Source organism: Anguilla rostrata, chromosome 8, assembly GCF_018555375.3.
Source record: "Anguilla rostrata isolate EN2019 chromosome 8, ASM1855537v3, whole genome shotgun sequence".
NCBI lineage: Eukaryota > Metazoa > Chordata > Actinopteri > Anguilliformes > Anguillidae > Anguilla > Anguilla rostrata.
The window spans coordinates 13,132,296-13,151,085 of NC_057940.1; the positions used below are offsets into that span (position 1 = coordinate 13,132,296).

At 40.8% G+C, this 18,790-nt stretch overlaps 1 protein-coding gene across 3 annotated transcripts in view; it reads right to left on the reverse strand.

The window, feature by feature from the left end:
* Positions 1-11,996: 11,996 nt before the first annotated feature.
* The window catches only part of LOC135260861 (cadherin-12-like), an 87,039-nt gene continuing 80,245 nt past the window's right edge, over positions 11,997-18,790 (reverse strand). For all 3 annotated transcript variants that reach the window (XM_064346507.1, XM_064346510.1, XM_064346509.1), the window contains exons 10-12: positions 18,652-18,769; positions 16,969-17,220; positions 11,997-13,571 (exon numbers count right to left, since the gene is read on the reverse strand). In XM_064346507.1, coding sequence (XP_064202577.1) covers positions 13,000-13,571; positions 16,969-17,220; positions 18,652-18,769 — 942 coding nt within the window. In that variant the 3' untranslated portion in view covers positions 11,997-12,999. The remainder of the gene's footprint in view (positions 13,572-16,968; positions 17,221-18,651; positions 18,770-18,790) is intronic.

Sequence of the window (18,790 nt, forward strand, 5' to 3'; positions counted from 1 at the left end):
GCCTACTTCCCCATCCTTGTGAATGTGACCTGTTTGGTCCACTGCTGAATATTGGTGAATGGTGGGAGGCTGTCACCATTGGAAACAAGAAAATAGTTTCTAGTGTGGTATGCAGCCATTAGCACTCTGACTATAGCACTGCTACTGTCTGATTTCACTAATTTATGTTTGTGAAGAAACAAATAACAAATAAATAAATACATTTGCTTTTAATCAGTGAGGCCAAAAGTTGATCAAATCCCAGCTTTAGTTACTGATTTTTTTCCGACAACCAATGGCCAACTTAGCAATGACAAAACATAACCTGACAGAATATTGAACATAAGGGCACTAATGGGGCCAGGTATGACATGGGGCCATGTACTGTATGACATGACACTTTTCAATACAGCAGCACTGGATTTAATGGTGTGAGCTGTGGTTGGGGGAGGCTGAGCTAATTCTGTAAGGATGTGTAGCAGGTGTCATGTAATGGAGGTGATACCTCGGAAGAGGAAGTCTGACAAAGGAGTGAAGCGGACAGCCTTCCTCATTTTCGCCGGTAGCGGCGAGGCACGGAAGCGCCGCGCGATACGCGTTGCAGGGTTTGAAGGGATTCCGGAATCAGGATGACCGGGAGGGAGTCTGGCGTTCCGGAGGTGAAGAGAGAAGATCGGAGCCCCCGTTTGACGCAGGCTTCAAAGGCCGACTACAAGTAACTCCCAGGTTGGGGGGGGGGGGGGGGGGGGAGGGCAGGAGATTGCAGGCCCCCTGCTTCGGCTGTAATTTTAACGATGTACAAACGTTTGATCTGGCCAGCAGTACCGGGGACCTGTCCAGCACCTCATTGCCTCTGCCAGGGAAAATGTGCACCTCTGGAGGCTAGGGTATCCTTCGCACAGAATGTCAGCGGTCACCATGGCACCCGCGAATGATACCGGCAAGGGGGCATGTGATTTAATAATAATATCGATGAGCTGAAATTGCCTGTTCAAATTTGAGCTCTGGTGTTAATAATAAGTATAATAACTGGAACAATTATCCATTCAAAGTATTCTGCTTCCTTGCTCCGGGACACAATGCCAATGTCTCAGTGGATACTGCAGAATCGAAAGCCTTTAGGATACCAGTTCTGTTCTGTAACTACTTTATGACTAATTCAAGGACAGGAGATGTGACTGTCAAATTAGTCCAGTTCAACATTCAAGAGCATGCTGAAGTGTGTGTGTGCATATGTGTGTGTGTGCGTGTGTGTGCATATGTATGTGTGTGTGTGCATAGGTGTGTGTGTGTGTGTGCATATGTATGCATGTGTGTGTGTGTGTGTGTGTGTGTTGTGGGGGGCTTAGGCGGTTACAGATTACCCTGATCTCCATATCTACAAAACGACTCACTCCAGAGCTGCCTCTTCCCTCCGGTTTGCTTCCTTCTAAGTGTCCACATCAGAACACCGTGTGCCCATGAGCGGGTGAACGCTGCTTTTTTATCCTCGGTCCCACTTCAGTTCCAAGCCTCTGCCCTTCGCATGCAAATAAGTTCATGTTTCAGTGATTTGAGTGGAGAGCGTTGGCAGGATTACAATCTGTCAGTTCACAGGGGGCTGCATTTAGCTCTCTGATAAACAGAATAATATTTACAGCACAATGGTCGATAATAATGATGATAACAATAATAATAATAATAATAATAATAATAATAATAATAACAATAATAATAACATTATTATTAGTATTATTATTGTTAATATTTCTTCATAACGCATTCATTTTTTCACGTGCAATAGCATTCTTATGGGAAAAGGGTATTCCTTTCTCCTCAAAAGGGGGGGGGGAAGGAATACCTTTTTCCCGTAAGAATGCTATCACACTTATTCCACAATTTAATCCATTCATTAAATACATTCATTCATTCGTTTCACAGTCTGCCCTTTCATCACAAACGGGCTGTGCCTTAGTTATGTTCAGCCACACCCACTGGAGTGACTGCTTGCATTGTTGCTGGATATTCAGTAATTTACATCCCTGCATTTCCCCAAGATGCTCTTTCAACCTACGTCCACAGATCTCCAGGATCTTTGCAAAAACCTTGTGATTGCCGGTTGCCTTATTTTCATTGGTGTTATTTATGTATTTATTTAATTGTATTTTTGCATTTGATTATGCTTCCTTGCTGTTTTCATCCGGTTGCAGAGATTCCTGGCCAGCAAAAGGGAAAAGATGAAACACCCATTCGGTAAAAATGTCGGCCAATGTGCCTTCACTCTCTTTTCAAAGCACAGGCCTCCTCTATCCGAACTTGAGACAACAACAAGCTCTTTGAAGTTGTCTCAAAATGGCTTGCAGGGTGATGAAGTGTGATTAATTTGATGGCACACAATGTCAAGCTGTCTATATTCACAACTGCATGCTGCCTGCATCATGAACCAAAGCTGTCAGTTGCTACAGTAAACAGCTTTGTTCTCACCGTGCTAAGTGATGCTAATCCTTAGTTTCTCACTGTTTCTTGACAAGCTCACTCAATATAGTGTTTTTGCCGTGAGAGTTCTTGTGGGAAATACTAGAGCAATAGTTCATTAACTCTTAATAGCCAATCGCCTAATATGCTATTTTGACATTTTGTCAGTTATTTAGAAGTTACTGGAGCTGTAATAAGTATAGACTGCCTAGTATAATCATTCCAAATTGATGTACCTGAAGATGTAAAACTTGTTTGGACATGAGTCAGAAGAGATGTCAATACTTTAAAATATCCTGGCACAAGTCTGATTTTCCAAAAGGATTATTCTAATTCATACTTTTTTGTCTTTCCTTTTTACATAAGTATTCCGAATTAAGGGCATCATTAACTAAATTCCCTTCAATTTCAACATGAAGAGAATAAAGAATTTAGATCATCAAGAGACAGCAATTCAAGCACAGAATGTAGATTTCAAACGCTGCGTCTTGTGTACTGAATACTTTTCATCTTAAGGATGTTTATGAACTTAAAATTAGCCTGAAAGGTGTCAAGCACTGTGCAAGTTGAATTCAGGTCTTTCTGTAGTCTGGCTCATTTAGCCATTTATTCTAGGGGATTATTCATTTGAATGTATTTATTTTATTTATTTTTGGGGGAAGATTAATATGACTGGTGCATGTTAGAGTGGTCTGACACTGGCAGCCTTACAGTACATATACATGTTCACAGGTATACCTGTTCCGCAGTAAATTTAATTGTTAAAAATAATATACACGTCTAGTCTGTATTGTATGGCTGGAAATTCATTAGACATTGCTAAAACTGTAAAATGTATTTAGATAGTCTGGTGTATACAAACATTGTGATGACAGCTTGATAAAGCCCTTGATAAAGGCAATAGGAACAAATTTCTCTTTGGGGCAGGGGCAGGGGTTGATGGCAGAAGTAAATGCATTCAAGTTTTTACACAAAAGTCTTGCAGATAAATCCAGTAAGATCGAACCAAATGTTGACCATTTGATAGTTGGTGAATAATCTGCCATTGTGAGAGTGTGTCAGTTTATTCAATGTTTTTTATTATAAGGATCTGAGGTGGGAGCCAATGTTCATGACATTTAGGTCCCACTTGACATTTTAAAAGGCAGAGAACAGAAGAGTCCTTGAGAGAGCAGAGGGAGAGAGTGAGATGGCTTATCTGAGCAAGGAGCTCCGCACTCCACTGCTTACTGCAATGTGCAGGCATGCCCAGATTGGCATCTATTTACTGCATGTATTTACTTTATTCTGAAGTACATGGACAGCTGTAAGTAAATGAATGAATTAATGAATAAATAAATTAATGAATTAATTAATAAAAAGTTTTTTTTTTGCAAAGCTGAATATTACCTATACCAGGGAGAGTTTTTTTGAGTCCAACCATAGCATAATCTGGGCTAGTGTTAAAATGTACCCAATCATTTGCAGGAGGACCTTTTTAAAATTTTAGACTTGGAATTCATGAGCTGCTACGGCAAAACTAATTTCCTTTTTACCCTGGAAAATTAAGCATAATTCGTGTCAGTGCAACAGTTGGTGGTGTTTTGTGAGGTAGAACTGATATAGAAATACAAAAAACTGCATTTTAGAGAGAAGAGGTTTCTCATAACAACAGTGTGGAGGGTGTTTATTTCGGCTGAGCCCAGCCTTTAACTCTGACTGCGCTTGTGTGAACGTATAGTACATTGAACAGCAGCACTTACAGTGCAGTCAATTTAATTGTTTTCACATTTTAAATTGAAATCACAGTGAAAAGAGAGCTGTGTGTACCCCAAGTGCTTACCATCAAAAAGTAATTAGTACATTTTGAGCAAAAGCTTCCGAGCCAGTGAACTTTCTGGAACGTTGGCAATGCTTATTGCTGACTTTAAGATGCTCTAAAACATACTGTTGTTTATTATGACTGTCATAAACTAAGCTTTGCACTTAATAATACATTGGTTCTGAGAGTCATCAGTGTTCTTTTTTTACATTTACTAAAGTGAGCGATCATTTTATTTAAGAAAATACACAAATCTCATTATATCCATGGTATATGACTTCTGCGTCTTCGCCTATCAACGATACCTGAAAAAGCAGCTTTTTATGTTTTTTATTCATTCATTATTCATTTTATTTTATAATATCCTGGAGCTCATCCATGCATTTGCTGTCTTACTCAATATTTAAGACTGAGGATGGATTTTATCCTGAGTGCATATGTGGGGCTAGATGCTGGAATGGTCTTTGGTTTTTGTGGGGAGAGTGTCAGGCATGTGTACAATATTCCCTTTCAGATGTCTCAGATATTCCCGCTGTCTATGTACATGTCTACCCTTTACTGTACTTTTCTCATTCCTGTCTGGTCTTCTGAATCCATACCCAAATTGAAAGAGAAATTAATTCCAGAGAAAAGGTGTCTGATTGAGCTGAGAACATTTCCACTTTAGTGGCTGGGTAGGCTGGAGAATAGACAATGGAAGAAAAGTAATAAAACTAATAAAATTAAGTCTTTCTTTAAAATTCCATTTGTGGGTTAATTTATATGCAGAAGAAATGGGGCGGCACGGAACAAGGAGTACTCAGATTTAACAGCCATCCAAAAACTGTTGTGGTGACAGTATTGATTTTCTTTAACCCAGGTTGTGAGCTCATTTGTGATTGTGTGCTCACTAGAGCAGTTTCTTATGTCCACAGGGAGTGTGCTCAAAGAATGAGTCACTTGGTGAAAATGCTGCCTGGCTAAATTTGCATTGCCTAAAGTGCGCTTTATAGTCACCTCTCAATGTCCACTTTGTTTTCTCATTCTTTAATGAACTGACTTAATGAAGGAGTTACCAGGCCATGCAACACTTTAAAGATGATACATTAACCCACTCTTTTGAGTGGGATGTGGGTCTTTAATTTTCTTTAAACAGCGAGATTGCACATGCATTTGCAACACAAGCCACATAATGATTGCATGTACATGTGAGAGGTTATCCTGCAATTGCATCATCAGAACTGCAGAGGAATCAGAGTTGTTTAGTAGGCATACACAAAGAAAAGTTTATAGTGAATAAGGTGAAAATGGGAGAAACTAGCTAAAACTAGTAAAAAAGTACCAGATCATATATATATATCGAGGTGGGGTTTCCGTCCACGATTAGCAATTATTATAATCTTTTATGAGGTGTACTTATCTGCGACACATGATCTTGTAATGATCATGTTTTGGAGGCACATTAATTTTCTTGATCAAGATGTAAACTTCATCAATGTTCCTGTCTGTTACATATCAACCACAGGGGATTCACCCACACATACTCACGCTTGATTGGCACATATTGATAATATAATGCACTGTAAGATGATTATGTATGTTCTTTATGCAGATCCCTGTCTATTCATGACTGCCATTTCTGGTGACTGACTTTTATGATGACGATCTGGTGAAGAACTCAAACAATGCAAATATAGCAGGGCAGTTGGGAGTTGGAGGCCCATCAGAACTGCCAATCACTCCCTGAATGGATAAATGACATTTAAACAAAGAGGAGTACAAATGGCAACGTACGTGTAGCATTTATGCATGGGATACACTTTCTTCTACTTACTTAAATGAACAGTTTGTATGAAGAGCAGACGATGTGTGTGGTTAAGGGATTGAAGGATTTGGGGAGCGGGTAGAGGGATACAGTGGCATTCATGTTACACAAACCATTTTAATACTTATGTTCCTCTTTATATGTACCACAAACAGAATGTGCCCATGATCCCGAGGTTCCATTGTGAAGCTTTACTTCAGTGGTTGTGGATTAGACGCTCACTTTCACCTAATCCACCCCTTCAAACAGAGTAAAAGGAAACAGGGTTGCCTCTGTACTTCAGAGCTTCTGGTCACATAATGACACATGACGGGGGGTGGGGGGAGGGGGAGTCCTTGTGATTACTTGTGAAAATCAAATCTCCTCTTCGGTTTCTGTGAGTTCCAAAGGAGGCCGTTTGGGCCCGGCGATAAATCTAATCCTGGAATATAATGATGGGAGGCTCCAGGGATTAACAGATCTAGTCCTATCAGGAAGCATCTCAGATTGCTCTCTCTGTAGTTAATGTCACATGGGATCCTCTAAGCGCAGAGGTGAAAAGCTGAATTCATTCCACAAGCTTCATAAAATTTCAACAGATTATAGAACATTAAAACTGAAACCCAGGGAGGAAAAAGAAAAAAATCTATCAAAGTGAATTAAAAATGAGACGTAATCCACTTTCCAATCAGAACACAACCATTGTTTTTTTTTTTTAAAAAGAACTGAAATTAATGCTATTATGACCCAAAATGTGGCATTGATGAATTTTCTTTTCTTTCACAATATTACTTGATTACTTCACTACTAACTGAAACTTATACAAATAGGCCTCATTTCATTGGTGAGATAAAATAAGGATTTTAAAAAGCCACTGATATATAATAATAATAATAATAATAATAATAATAATAATAATAAACACCATCATCATCACTGGAAAATGTATAAATCCAAGCATTTAATGCTTGTAATTCCAGGTATTCCTCACAGCTTATCTGGGAAGATGATTAGATAGAGGCCCACCATAGAAATTCATCACAGTTTAAATCAAATTAGCTGTGCTTTAATGATCTATTTAACGCATGCTGCATCTTGACATTGTACTTGACATTCAAGTCAATGTTATCCAGAGCTAAAATAATAACTATTGTTGTTATAATAATTATTAAAAAATGAAAGTGATTTGTGATAAGATTCAGTATAAAACCTGTTAAGGTAATGCTGACATATTACTATTCAGCAATCAGATTACTACCTTCAGCAGGTTTACAGGTTCATTAGAGAAAAATTGCAATTTCATGATACACTTTTATTGAAAACAGACATTAAAAATGCTGACATATTAAACACCATGATAAAAGAATCACCTTCTGATTGGTGATCTTTACTGTGCAAGCTTGTTAATTACAAATTACAGGTACAGAACCATTATTCATTTAAAGATAACTTCTCTACTGGCAGTATAAGAAGCTCACCAGCTGCCCCTGATATGCAGTTATGGATAGATAGGCTACATGTCTCCACGGTGGATGTATTTTTATAATGATAACTGCTCTTCTCTAAAATGAATTAAAAAAGCTTTGTTAAACATTGGTGATAGGCCTCTTTTGTGTATATTAGGGAATACGTTTTTAATTTCAAAATAAATGAGAAGTCGTTTTTTGACTGGTGCGTGTCAGTGCCTTTGAAAATACACCGCAACACTTTAATAAAATAGAGGAAGTGTGCTAAAATATTTAATCATTTTTTCAATTATACTCAATTCACTTTGCTTTCTGACACAAAGAAGTATGCTTAAAAACTGAGGTAAGGGAGAAAGAATAAAAATGTTTTTGTATTTCTTGTTAGCAGGGGAATAAGATGTAAAAACACATAGATGTAAAAATTTAGAATAGCTATCAATAAAACCCATGTGGCACCTTTGCTGTCATATCAGTGTGTTGTGTGGTCATTCTTTTTCATGTTATTAATTAAACTTAATAATTATTAATTATTAATTAAAGTTAGATAGCTAAAAGTGCCCTGTTTTTCCTCTCTGGTTTCTGCTGCTGGCTGGTCAGAGCCACCTTCTGTGTTTTCAGTTGCCATCTTGGTGTCTCTGCCTCAGCAGTAACTGTCTCTATCTGGCCTTAGAGAGAGATGGGGAGATAGTTAGGGGGTTAAAATGCGGCCAAAGCTGTGTGAGGGCTGCAGGATAATCTCACTTCTGGAAAGCGATTTCCAGAGTGAGTTCCTCTGCTGCCGTTGCCGACTTGTTGAGCACCTCGAGAGCAAGATCCTTGATCTCAAGCGCCAGATTGCTGGACTCCACAGTTAATAATAGTTCCAGGAACTAAGTATGTGACAGGTGCTGGTGTTTTGGTCCTCAAGTAGGGCAAGGTCATTTTTCAGTTTTTTACGGATTATGAAAGTGCAGGTTATAAGCTTTCAAATGAGGTGTCATACATTGAAATTTGAAAATAGTTGAAGAAGATATGCGTATTTGAATGCTGGTACTCCTAAAATCAAGTAGCAGAGAAAATCCCCTTGAAAGATCTTGAACTTTTCACACTTCTCACAGGGAGATAATGGGTGGAAACAATAGCTAGTTAACTCCACCCCAACCACTAGAGTACCTGTCAATCCTTGCCCATTTAGGGGTTACCCTATTTAAAGCTTCATAACTCCAGATGTGAACACCACAGAGACTAGAAAAATGTCTTAAATTAAGCAATACATTTGTACCATTTATAATACTAGCTTAGATTACTTTATATTCATAATTTTGTAATAAATAAAGTGCCACAAATGCAATGGTCAAGGCAAAAAATCTAAAATTAATTTGCTCCTTTTTTAGTTCGCAAAGAAATACTGGGAGATTGCGGGTTAAAGTATACATGTCCTGGATCAAAAACTTCTTGACCACAAGTTCATAAAATCTAAGGGTGGATATGTAGAACTACTAAAGATCTACATTTTGGCAATGTTTCAACACTCTCCTCATCACTGTTGTATGCGTCACAAAAACTATTACACTACTAACTAACGCTTATATTACAGTGTGAAATATCCACATTACATAATACCACTAACCTATTTAAAGACACTCAATTTCTAAAATATAGCCGAAATATTTTGAGCAGTAATACTTACATAGCAATCTTATCTATGTTCAGTAGATGGAGACAGAGACAGTAAATCAATGACAGTTCTATCCGCTTCTGTTTTGCTCCAGAAAACGATGTCAGATAGGTCTATCAGCAAACATATGGCTTAGCTATGCCCAGAAGTCCTCAATAATAATGGTATTTTCCAAGAAATTACGAAAAATCGTTGACAACGTTTCGTTAGGTGCAACGTCTTTTAATGCTACCATATATAGAGCGAATGCCATGGTAAGAAAATGTTCGGTTACGCTGACCTATAAAACGCTATTCCAAAAGCAAAATTAGACATGTTATACATCGTTAGAAAGCTTATACTCTCACCTACTGATTGAGTGTCCGCCATCGTAGCAACCTCACACAGTAAACAAACATAGGCTACTACCACACGGCTTTATTTATGGGCGGTGGCTTGACCAAAACAAAGTGACAATAGCCAACAAAATCAAACATTCTAATTAAACTGCACCCCCATCACGCCTCCAAAACCCCTCCTAAAACAAGCCGACTTTGCTGACAAATTATAAGTATTTAGTGACCCTAAAAATGTTATTTATTCTATTGAGTGACTTCTTCAACACTTTAACTTTCGTAATATGAAAAAAAGGAAAACAGTAAAAAAAAATTTTTAAAAACCTTTTTTGCCTCCTAGCGCGATTTCAAGATTTGCGACTTGCGGACCTTTTCTCCAGCACCCGTCACATATGTTCTTTAGGGAACTGGTGTGCACACCACATCTGGGAAGGGGGGAGACTCCAGAGCTGACAGGGAGTGAGAGTTGGATGACAGTAGGGCACAAGCGCAGAAAAGGGTGTGCATACCACATAGGGGCGGCATCACTTGAGGTTGTGGTATCCAACTGATTCCAGCCCTTGCAATAACTGGACCTGGCCCTTGACCCCGAGAGAAAGAGGACTGAAAAGCCTCAGGGCACCCAGTTGGCCACATCCTCCAAGAAAAGGGAGTTGGTCATAGTTACTAGGGGGGTGGACAGCATAGTCTATTCGTGCGACAAGGAATCCCATAAGGTGTGTTGCCTGCCTGGTGCCCAGGTAGGAGGTCTCCTGGAGCATATGGACAAGCTCCTGGCCAAAGCCCAGAGGGATCCAGTGGCCCTGGTTCATGTAGGGGCTAATGACATAGGTATGGGTAGGTTTAAGGTAGGTTAGCAGAAAAGATTTGGAGGAGAACTTTCACATTAGCTCTTTTCTGGAATACTACTGGTACCATGTGCAACCACAGGGAAGTAAAGCTTTATTTGGAGGTTTAATATGTGGAACTTGAGGCTATTACAAATAGTGGAGGCTATGACATACTTGGAATTACAGAGATATGGCTCTGGGAAGGGGATGAGGATGAATATAATATAGAGGAGTATAAACATAGTAGGAAAGATAAATCCAGTAAGACAGGTACCCCTCTATGTTTTCTATGTAAAATAAAATCTGAATGTGCAGGAAATTCCAGAAATTGAGCAACTCCTGTCTGGTGTCCAGGGAGGATACTAGACAGGAGTTTAAAACAATACCAGCCCTTGAATTTATTATTCATGCACTGTGGATGTTAGATGTCCAGTATTAAGAAAATAATAAATTGGACTAAATAGGCTATTAAGAATGATGCCAGGGTTTTCAGGCATATAAATCCAAATGATATATTCAAGTGATGTGCCCCAAGGCCTAGCATTGACTGGGCCAAGACTCCCTGTAGCTGGCAACCCACTGAAAATGGCAGCGCACAGAGCTGAGTTTTGGTGGGTGGAATTTCACTGTGCACCAGCGGCTCCCCTGGCCATTTGGGTTTATGTAGTCACCCCTCATCAGCTACACATACGCCTGGCTCTGTATCAGCATCTGTGCATCTTAGCTTGACGACTGCAGGACGACCGGAAGGGAGCTGCCTTTTTCTGAGGAGATTGCATGCTACCTTGCAGATATGGACAGTGGGTATTTAACTACTTAAATAACTACTTAACTACAAAAAAATATTTTAAAAGAAAATTATCCAGGTTCCCATGTACTATACATGTAAACAAACACACACACACACACACACACACACACACACAAACTTAAGTTAGAACATTTCTGACTATTGGTTAGCTTGCTTTTTACCTTGATTTACTAAGTTGAATTTTTTGAGCTAGTGTGACAATCTAAACTTTGGCATTTTTATGACTAGGGTAAATATGAGAGTTTATTCGTTTTTTTAAATGATTTTATTGCATGTGCCTTTAAAGAAGATAGGCTTACAATCTCTGGGGCTGTGTCATCCTGTGAAATATTTCAGACTTTGGGATGGCAGAACAGAATGCAGCAGTAGGGAAGGAGAGCTGTAACTGGTCTGTATGCTGTGGCATTATGATATGTGTCTTCACGGCACCATTTGTCTCACACAAAGCTGGTGCAGCACACAGTACGCATCTCATCCTGTAATAGACTATAGATCTGAACAAGACACATGAGGCTTATACAGTGCCAGTGTATGTCTGCCCAGCCTATGTTGTGTCAAGGTTTAGTAGTAAAACATTCACATTTATTATAATATTCTTTCACATACTCACTTGCTTCTGTTTACTTATTGTTAATAATAAATAAATGCCTGAACGTAATCAACAGTTGTTATCAACTTTGACTTCTAAATGCAGAAGAACTTCTTTTTTTTTCTTTTTGATGTGTTAATTTGAGTGATTTCAGAACACACCAGATTGCGAACATTTACTTTTAAGCCAAATTTTAATGTACTGCACTAATGTCGATTGGATACCGGCCAGATTCTGTTATGTGTTTGAGAGGAAAACAAACAAAATTAAGAAAACTCAAGTACTAAAGAGTCCTCATGTTGTGTTTAATTTAGAAAGCATGTTTATAACATGACCTGAATCCCAAAAAAATCAATCTGTAGCCCTAAACAATTGTACAACCATTACAAGTCCTGAAATCTGTCTCATTACTGAGCTGTTCCTGCACTGAGAGCCATGGATAGATACAACAGAAATCCCTCTTCTTCTTGTCAAAGATTAAACTAATTGATAATGAACATAAGTACTCAAACATGTACACAAATAACAATCAAAATATATTTGGCAAATCTGGGATCAAATTTTATCCCAGTTGACATTTTATAAGTATGCTGCTCCCTCCTACAATTAAACAGTTTTAAGTTTCCTACAACCTTTGTTCTAGGATTCAGACTTACAAGAAACACAATAGGATTTGTATAGCAACATGAGGTCTAAGAAACAGGACAGTCCATGAGGCACTTTCAAGGATATTAAAGAGAGATCTCTCCCTTTGGAAATACTTTTTTTTCTTACTACTGTTAGGACAATAAATTCAAATATTCAATTCAATAATTCAAATGAAGATTCTAGAAATCAATACAGAAACAAATCATGTAAAAATACTACAAAAGAAAACAAAGATTAATTACACAGTTGGTTCATTGTTCAGTATTTGCCACCATTTGTCCCTAAAGAGAGCAATACATGGCTAACTTTTTAATGAATGGTCCGTCTTAAAAGCTCTATAACTCCTTCATAAATACTATATAGCACCTTCTTAAAAACCGCTGTGACATTCATGGATGCTCATATCAATAAAGCAAATAGGCAGGTGAATGTCACGAGGTGTATCGTGCTAATGTCATTGCTGTATCATTAGTAACACACCATATGCCTTATTGCGGCTATTGACACAATTTATGAATTATGTAGTGCTAATGGAGGTGCTATGTAGTGCTTTTTAAGGAGTTACACAGCTGTTATGAAGGAAAATTCAGAGGTAAATAGGAGTACAACTGAAGTATGAAAGGATAAATGCAAAAAAGAATGAAAGCTAAGTTTGTTCTTCCTCTGTGGTGTCTCTCGTTAACTCCGCTGATCCATCGTTTGTCTCTGCTGCCGCCGCTCGCTCTGCCTCGCAGGACTGAGGGTCCTTCCCACTGAATATCCCCGCCAGCGTTTGGAAACGGGGTCCCCACTCACAGAGGCGTCTGTAGTCCTCCTCCGCCTCGGCTCCCCGGGACTCGATGGAGCTCAGGGACTCGGCCACGGACCCGTCCCCCTCGTAAGCGAAGGTGACCAGCGAGTCGTACGGGGGCGCCGAGGAGTCCAGGTGAGACTCCTGCAGGCGGCGCTGGATGAAGTCCCGCATGTCGGGGCCGTCCTGGGACGGAGCCGCCGTGGCGCCCCTGGGTCCGGACCCTGGCCGGACGTCCTGGCAGAAGCCCTTCTCCTGCACCACGGCCTTGGGGTTGCGCAGCGTGCCGATGTCGAAGGCGTTGGTGTCCTCCTCCCCGCCCCCCTCGTCGTCGTAGTGGATGACGTTGTCGCGGATGTCCTCCTTGGAGGTCATCAGGGTGCCCTTGTCCTTCTGCCGTCTGAGGCCCACGTACAGAACCACCATGACTAGACGAAAAGAGGAGGCCGGTAAGCTTAAGAGCATCAACATTGAACAGATCATGCACTGCGGGTGTCTACGTCTGTATACACACATATCCCTGCTTAAATGTGGCCCACATACAGTGCCATGATTACCAGGCGAGAAGATGTGCGAGCGCGGGCATAAACAGTGCATAGATATGCGCATACACTATCAGTGTCAAACTTCCTCTGTAACACATTTGGGATTAGTCTAAAAAAAAAAAAAGTGTCATTATCTCAAAAAAACTACTCAATGCACGGACATGGTTGAAAGCTTGAACAGAAGAAAAGGCCTGTCCTATTGAAAAAACTGAGATGGGATACATTTATGTCAGAGTAGGCGCATACGGTTTACATATGATATTCATGAAAATATAACGACGAAATGATAAAACGAGCTTCCTGCTACAAACATATAGATGACACGTTTTCTTTGTTTGCTTACGCACAGTTTGCATGTGCATAAATTTAAATTTTAAAATGCATTGTAATATTTCTTTCATACCATCTAATTTGTCACTTGGGTCACCTAGAGCCTCATAAATATTAAATACAGACAATATTACATCAAAATCTATAATAGTATGCGTAAATAAATGCACAGACAGGCCTACTCCAGGAGGAGTCCAGGAGTGAATCCAAGTGCAAGAGCAAGCTGACCCATTCGCATAAAGGTGTCGTTTTAACACCAATCTGCACTTTATTTTTTTTTTTCCTCACATAGAAATGATATACTAGGACAGAAGTACAAGCAAGCAAAGTACTTTCTTTATTACACGGACACCATGAAACATTAAACAAGGAAGAGTCTAAGTGAGACGTCATAAAAAGAGCAAGTCTGCTCCAAAAAAAAAAAATGTTTTAAAGTTATCTTGGAGATAAACAGAAAGTGCAACAGCAAACAGAAATCATCTCGATCGGCAGCACAGCACTTTGCTCCAGTTATTTTTTACTCAGGGGCTGGCTCCCCCTTCAAACTTCCCAAAAATGAACGTGTTGATGAAGCAGGCACATCTTTCAGACATCCTGCTCTCCATACTCGGTTATTGTTTTCTCAGATCATGAGTGCAAACTAAGCTAGTTTACTGTAACAAATGTAACTGAAAAAAAACTTTTTAGCCAGCGAGGTAATTTTAAACAACTATTATATTAAAATAACCCAAATAATCTCACTGGGTAAGAAAACTAATCTTTAAAAAAAGGAAAAAAAAAACATTAATATTGTCTGAATTAACGTTTATGATACACAATGATTTTGTACTGTGGCCATCCCTGAATACTGAACCTTCTAATTTTGACCAACATTTTGTTGAGTTTTGGTGTTTTCCAATGAGTAATTCAGTTCACATTAACATAAACACACAATTCAGTTGGGTTCATATTAGTGCAAATCAGCACTGAACAGGGGAGGGATACATATAAACTGCATGCGTGCGTGCGTCCCTGTGCATGTGTGCGTGGTACACTGTTTTGCAGGATACAGCCTCCATTAGCTGCTTTCCCTCTTCATTTCCAGAGCCTCCATTGTAATGCACGTTACATCACAGGACAGGACTAAATGGAAACAGTGCCCAGGGCTGAGCACGGATACATTCTTTGACATGGCATCTGTCACTGCTGGGCAGTCTGGGCTCTCAGCACCGGGATGAAAGGCTGCTTCTGCTGGCTTTTATCTACCTCGCCAACAGCATACGGAGACACAAACTCCATCTTCCTGCAACCGGAGGGAGGGGGGGTATATAACATTCAGTCGGGGTCAACCACTATCATGTTTAAACACTCATATTTAAAAAGTATTGATGTGTGATAAAGGAGTGCCGTTTTGTTTTAATTGCTCCTGTTTCTGGTGTGGTTATTTTCACCGTTTAAATTCCTCTTTTTTTTTCTTCTTTCATGTGAGTCTGCAGCTCCATCCAGTGGCAGAGAACAATGCCTGTGATTTGCCAGTGTTTTTTTTTTTCTTCTTTCTTTTCCGAAAAGCAGAAAAAGAGGGTTCCAAATCCTCTCCTAAATAAACCCATGAATAATGGATACCGCTGCTGCAGAGAGGATGAACAGGTACAGCAGGAAACAATGAGAACAAAGCCGCGCCCATGGAGGATATCGTCCTGGTGCCATTTGCAAAAATAGACATTATTCCTGTGTGCAGCTATTTACATACCGGGGCTGCCAATGCTGCAGTGTTTTACACAATCACAACTTAACCCTGTCAACTCAACCCTAAACAAAAGTACAACATTTTAATTAAACTTAACGCTGGCTCTCTGCCAAAGAAAAGAGACCGTGTGAATCTGAGAATCGCATTAAATGTAACTCCCTTGGAACATAATCCCTGACACCGTCTGATCTCTTGATGAGTGTGAGCTAGGCAGGAGAAATAGACAGGCAGCAGGAAAGGGTGGCTCCGCTCCGTGCTTTCTCTCAGTTCAGTTCTTCCTTTATTGCACATAATGGGAAAACGCCCACACAGCGATGAATGCAGATGTGATATACGTTTCATTTTTAATAAATAGCGGGATAATTGTGCGCAGGAGAAAAAGCCCCGCAGGGGTGGTATTAAGGTAAGTGTTCTGGGTAGAAGGGAAAACAAAAAGCTGCAGCCATTGCATTTCCCTGATTTAATTTGGCCCTTCCACTTTAAAGCGTGTCAGTAGCGTTCGCCCGCTTCTCGCTGACTCATGACATGGGCAATGAGTTGAATGTGTTAACTGTCTTGTTTATTCACACATAATCAAAGCTTCAACGAGGGGGTTTATGTGTTGTGACAGAAACACGTTAAGTGTATTCATATTTTTTCAGAACATTTTATCTTCCAAAAAGTAAGCACATCAGTAAATAAAAACCCATTCAGCGAATTTCTCGTCTCCTACAGAGTGACACAAGAGGCGAGTGGAACAGACTGGGCATGATTTCTGTGGAGGTTACTTGAACATAATCAGGGGGAAGTGTGAGAACACCTGCGGACGATAAGCACAGCACATTCTAAATGATCCCTCAGGTATCTGTGACACCTTTGTCTGACCTTACCCCTTCCTTTGCATTCTGTCTGATAAAATGCTTTACGTACATATGGTAATCAGTTAATATAAGAGTCTTGCTACATATAACAACTTATATTACTTGCATTATAATTATAAGTACTTATAATTTAATAAATTTGAACTTCACTGAATGATGAACTTCAACACAATGTACTCACGTAAGTTTGCGCCTCAAATGTGGTGCAAAAACAGCTTTTGGTGTTTGAATGAGTTGTTTTTCTTCTTAAAGTTCTCTAAGGGCCTTGAGACAACCTCTCATTTCAAATATTAAAACTCATTTGAAAGGTATCAACAGTTGACCAAAAAGCCTTTTGACCTGCGACCGTGAAGCGAGCGCTCACCCAGGAGGATGACGATGCAGACGAGGATGGCAATCAGCGCCCCCCTGCTGAGCCCCACGGGCAGGAAGACGGCCTCGGCGCTGCAGGACAGGAGCAGGCCGCCGCGGTCGCAGGCGCACACGCGCACCGTCAGCGTCCCCGTGCTGCTCAGGACCGGGTGGCCGATGTCCTCGATCACCACGGGCAGCAGGTACAGGTCCTGGGCCCGGCGCCGGAACCCGCTCCGTCGGGTCACCACCCCGGCCGTGTTGTCTGAAACGAAGCAGGAAGCGCCGTTCAGAATCTAGACCCGTTTGACGCGCGAAAAAAAGGGCCTCTGTTCATGGAGATCACAGTAATTTATCAATAACTCCCCAAAGGAATACATACAAATGGTGGGAATGTACTATATTTGAAGTCATTTGGTTTTTAAAGGAGCACATAAACTTGTTTGTCTGAAACCTTCTCCTGTTTTCACAGTACAAATCTTTTCTGTGTTAATAGCCACTTAGCTTATCTTTAGGCTCATCATTAGTGATCCCATCTCAGAAAAAACTTATCCCACTTAAGGAGACCATTGCTGTGTATGTATTATATCTTTCCCTCAGGTCTGCTTTTATGTAGTAATGTGCTTGGCCCCTCCCTGGTCCCCTCTTGTGTCCCCCTGCTGTGTGCTCAGTTCCTCAGGGGCTCCGGGGTAGACCCGGGGCCACACACACTCTTAGTTTGCATTTTCCCCAAAAGACACGCACACGGCCTGCACACGAAGTTGAAAACCGATGCTTTTCACCAAGCAGGACGTGAACAAAGGCCTAGCAGGAAGTCAGCAAGGGCCCACCACACGTATGTCTGGAACAGCAGCTTGACAGAAACCCGGGGACGGGCCACCTGGCCCTGTCACCAAGGAACGGGCGCCGCCAGAATGTTCTTGACAGGCAGCGAGCGCTTGAGGCGTTCCTTGACCCGCACGGTTCGTTCGCGTCTCCAGCCTGTCTGTGTGAATCAGGCCCAACACCCATTCCATTTCCAGAGTTTGCAATGCACCATGGGTCATCTCATCTTATTTAGCACACCAACGGTTCGTTAGAGGACACCAACGGTTCCCTTGCTATTTACTCTTCGCAGGTTCCAAATGCTTATTGGACCAATTTGTGTGAAATGTAGTGGTTTTCCTTACATGCAGATGAAACATTTCTATTGACCACAATTAGTTTTGCCGCCATTTGGTTGGAATGCCCATCCGACACAATATATTTCCAACCGTGACATCCTTCGATGCTACCGTTTTTTCCGTGAGATAGATTGTGGGCAATGACTCTGTGATATTGTAGCATCCTGTCCATCAAGTAAACCTTCTGTACAGCAGTCACATCATGTATCCTCCTCCCCTGAGCATATGAGACTTCCTACACATAACCCTTGTTTCAGAGGGCACACATTCACGTGCCACTTGTCAGTACAGTACGCCCACCAACAGCGGTACTCAGAATAAACACGGAATCCAGGGAATTCCAGGTGAACTAAACGAGAAAATATTTCCAGGGGAATGGACGCAAACGAACCCAGAGCCGAATCCAGTCCAACAGACACAAACTAACCCGGCACAGAACGCATTAGCCACCCTTTCAGAACTATCCCCTCAAACCCCCTGCCCTATTCAGGTTTTCAATGAATCCCGCTAAACTGCCACCGTGAATCACTTACTCCCATAGTCCCGGATGGTGAAGTTTTTGTCCTTGAAGTCCTGCGGAGGTGACCGAAAAAAGAACCTCGGCCCCATTGGGGGGCTGTCGCTGTCTCTCGCCGTGATAGTTTGAATCACCTGTTATATAAATAAATATCT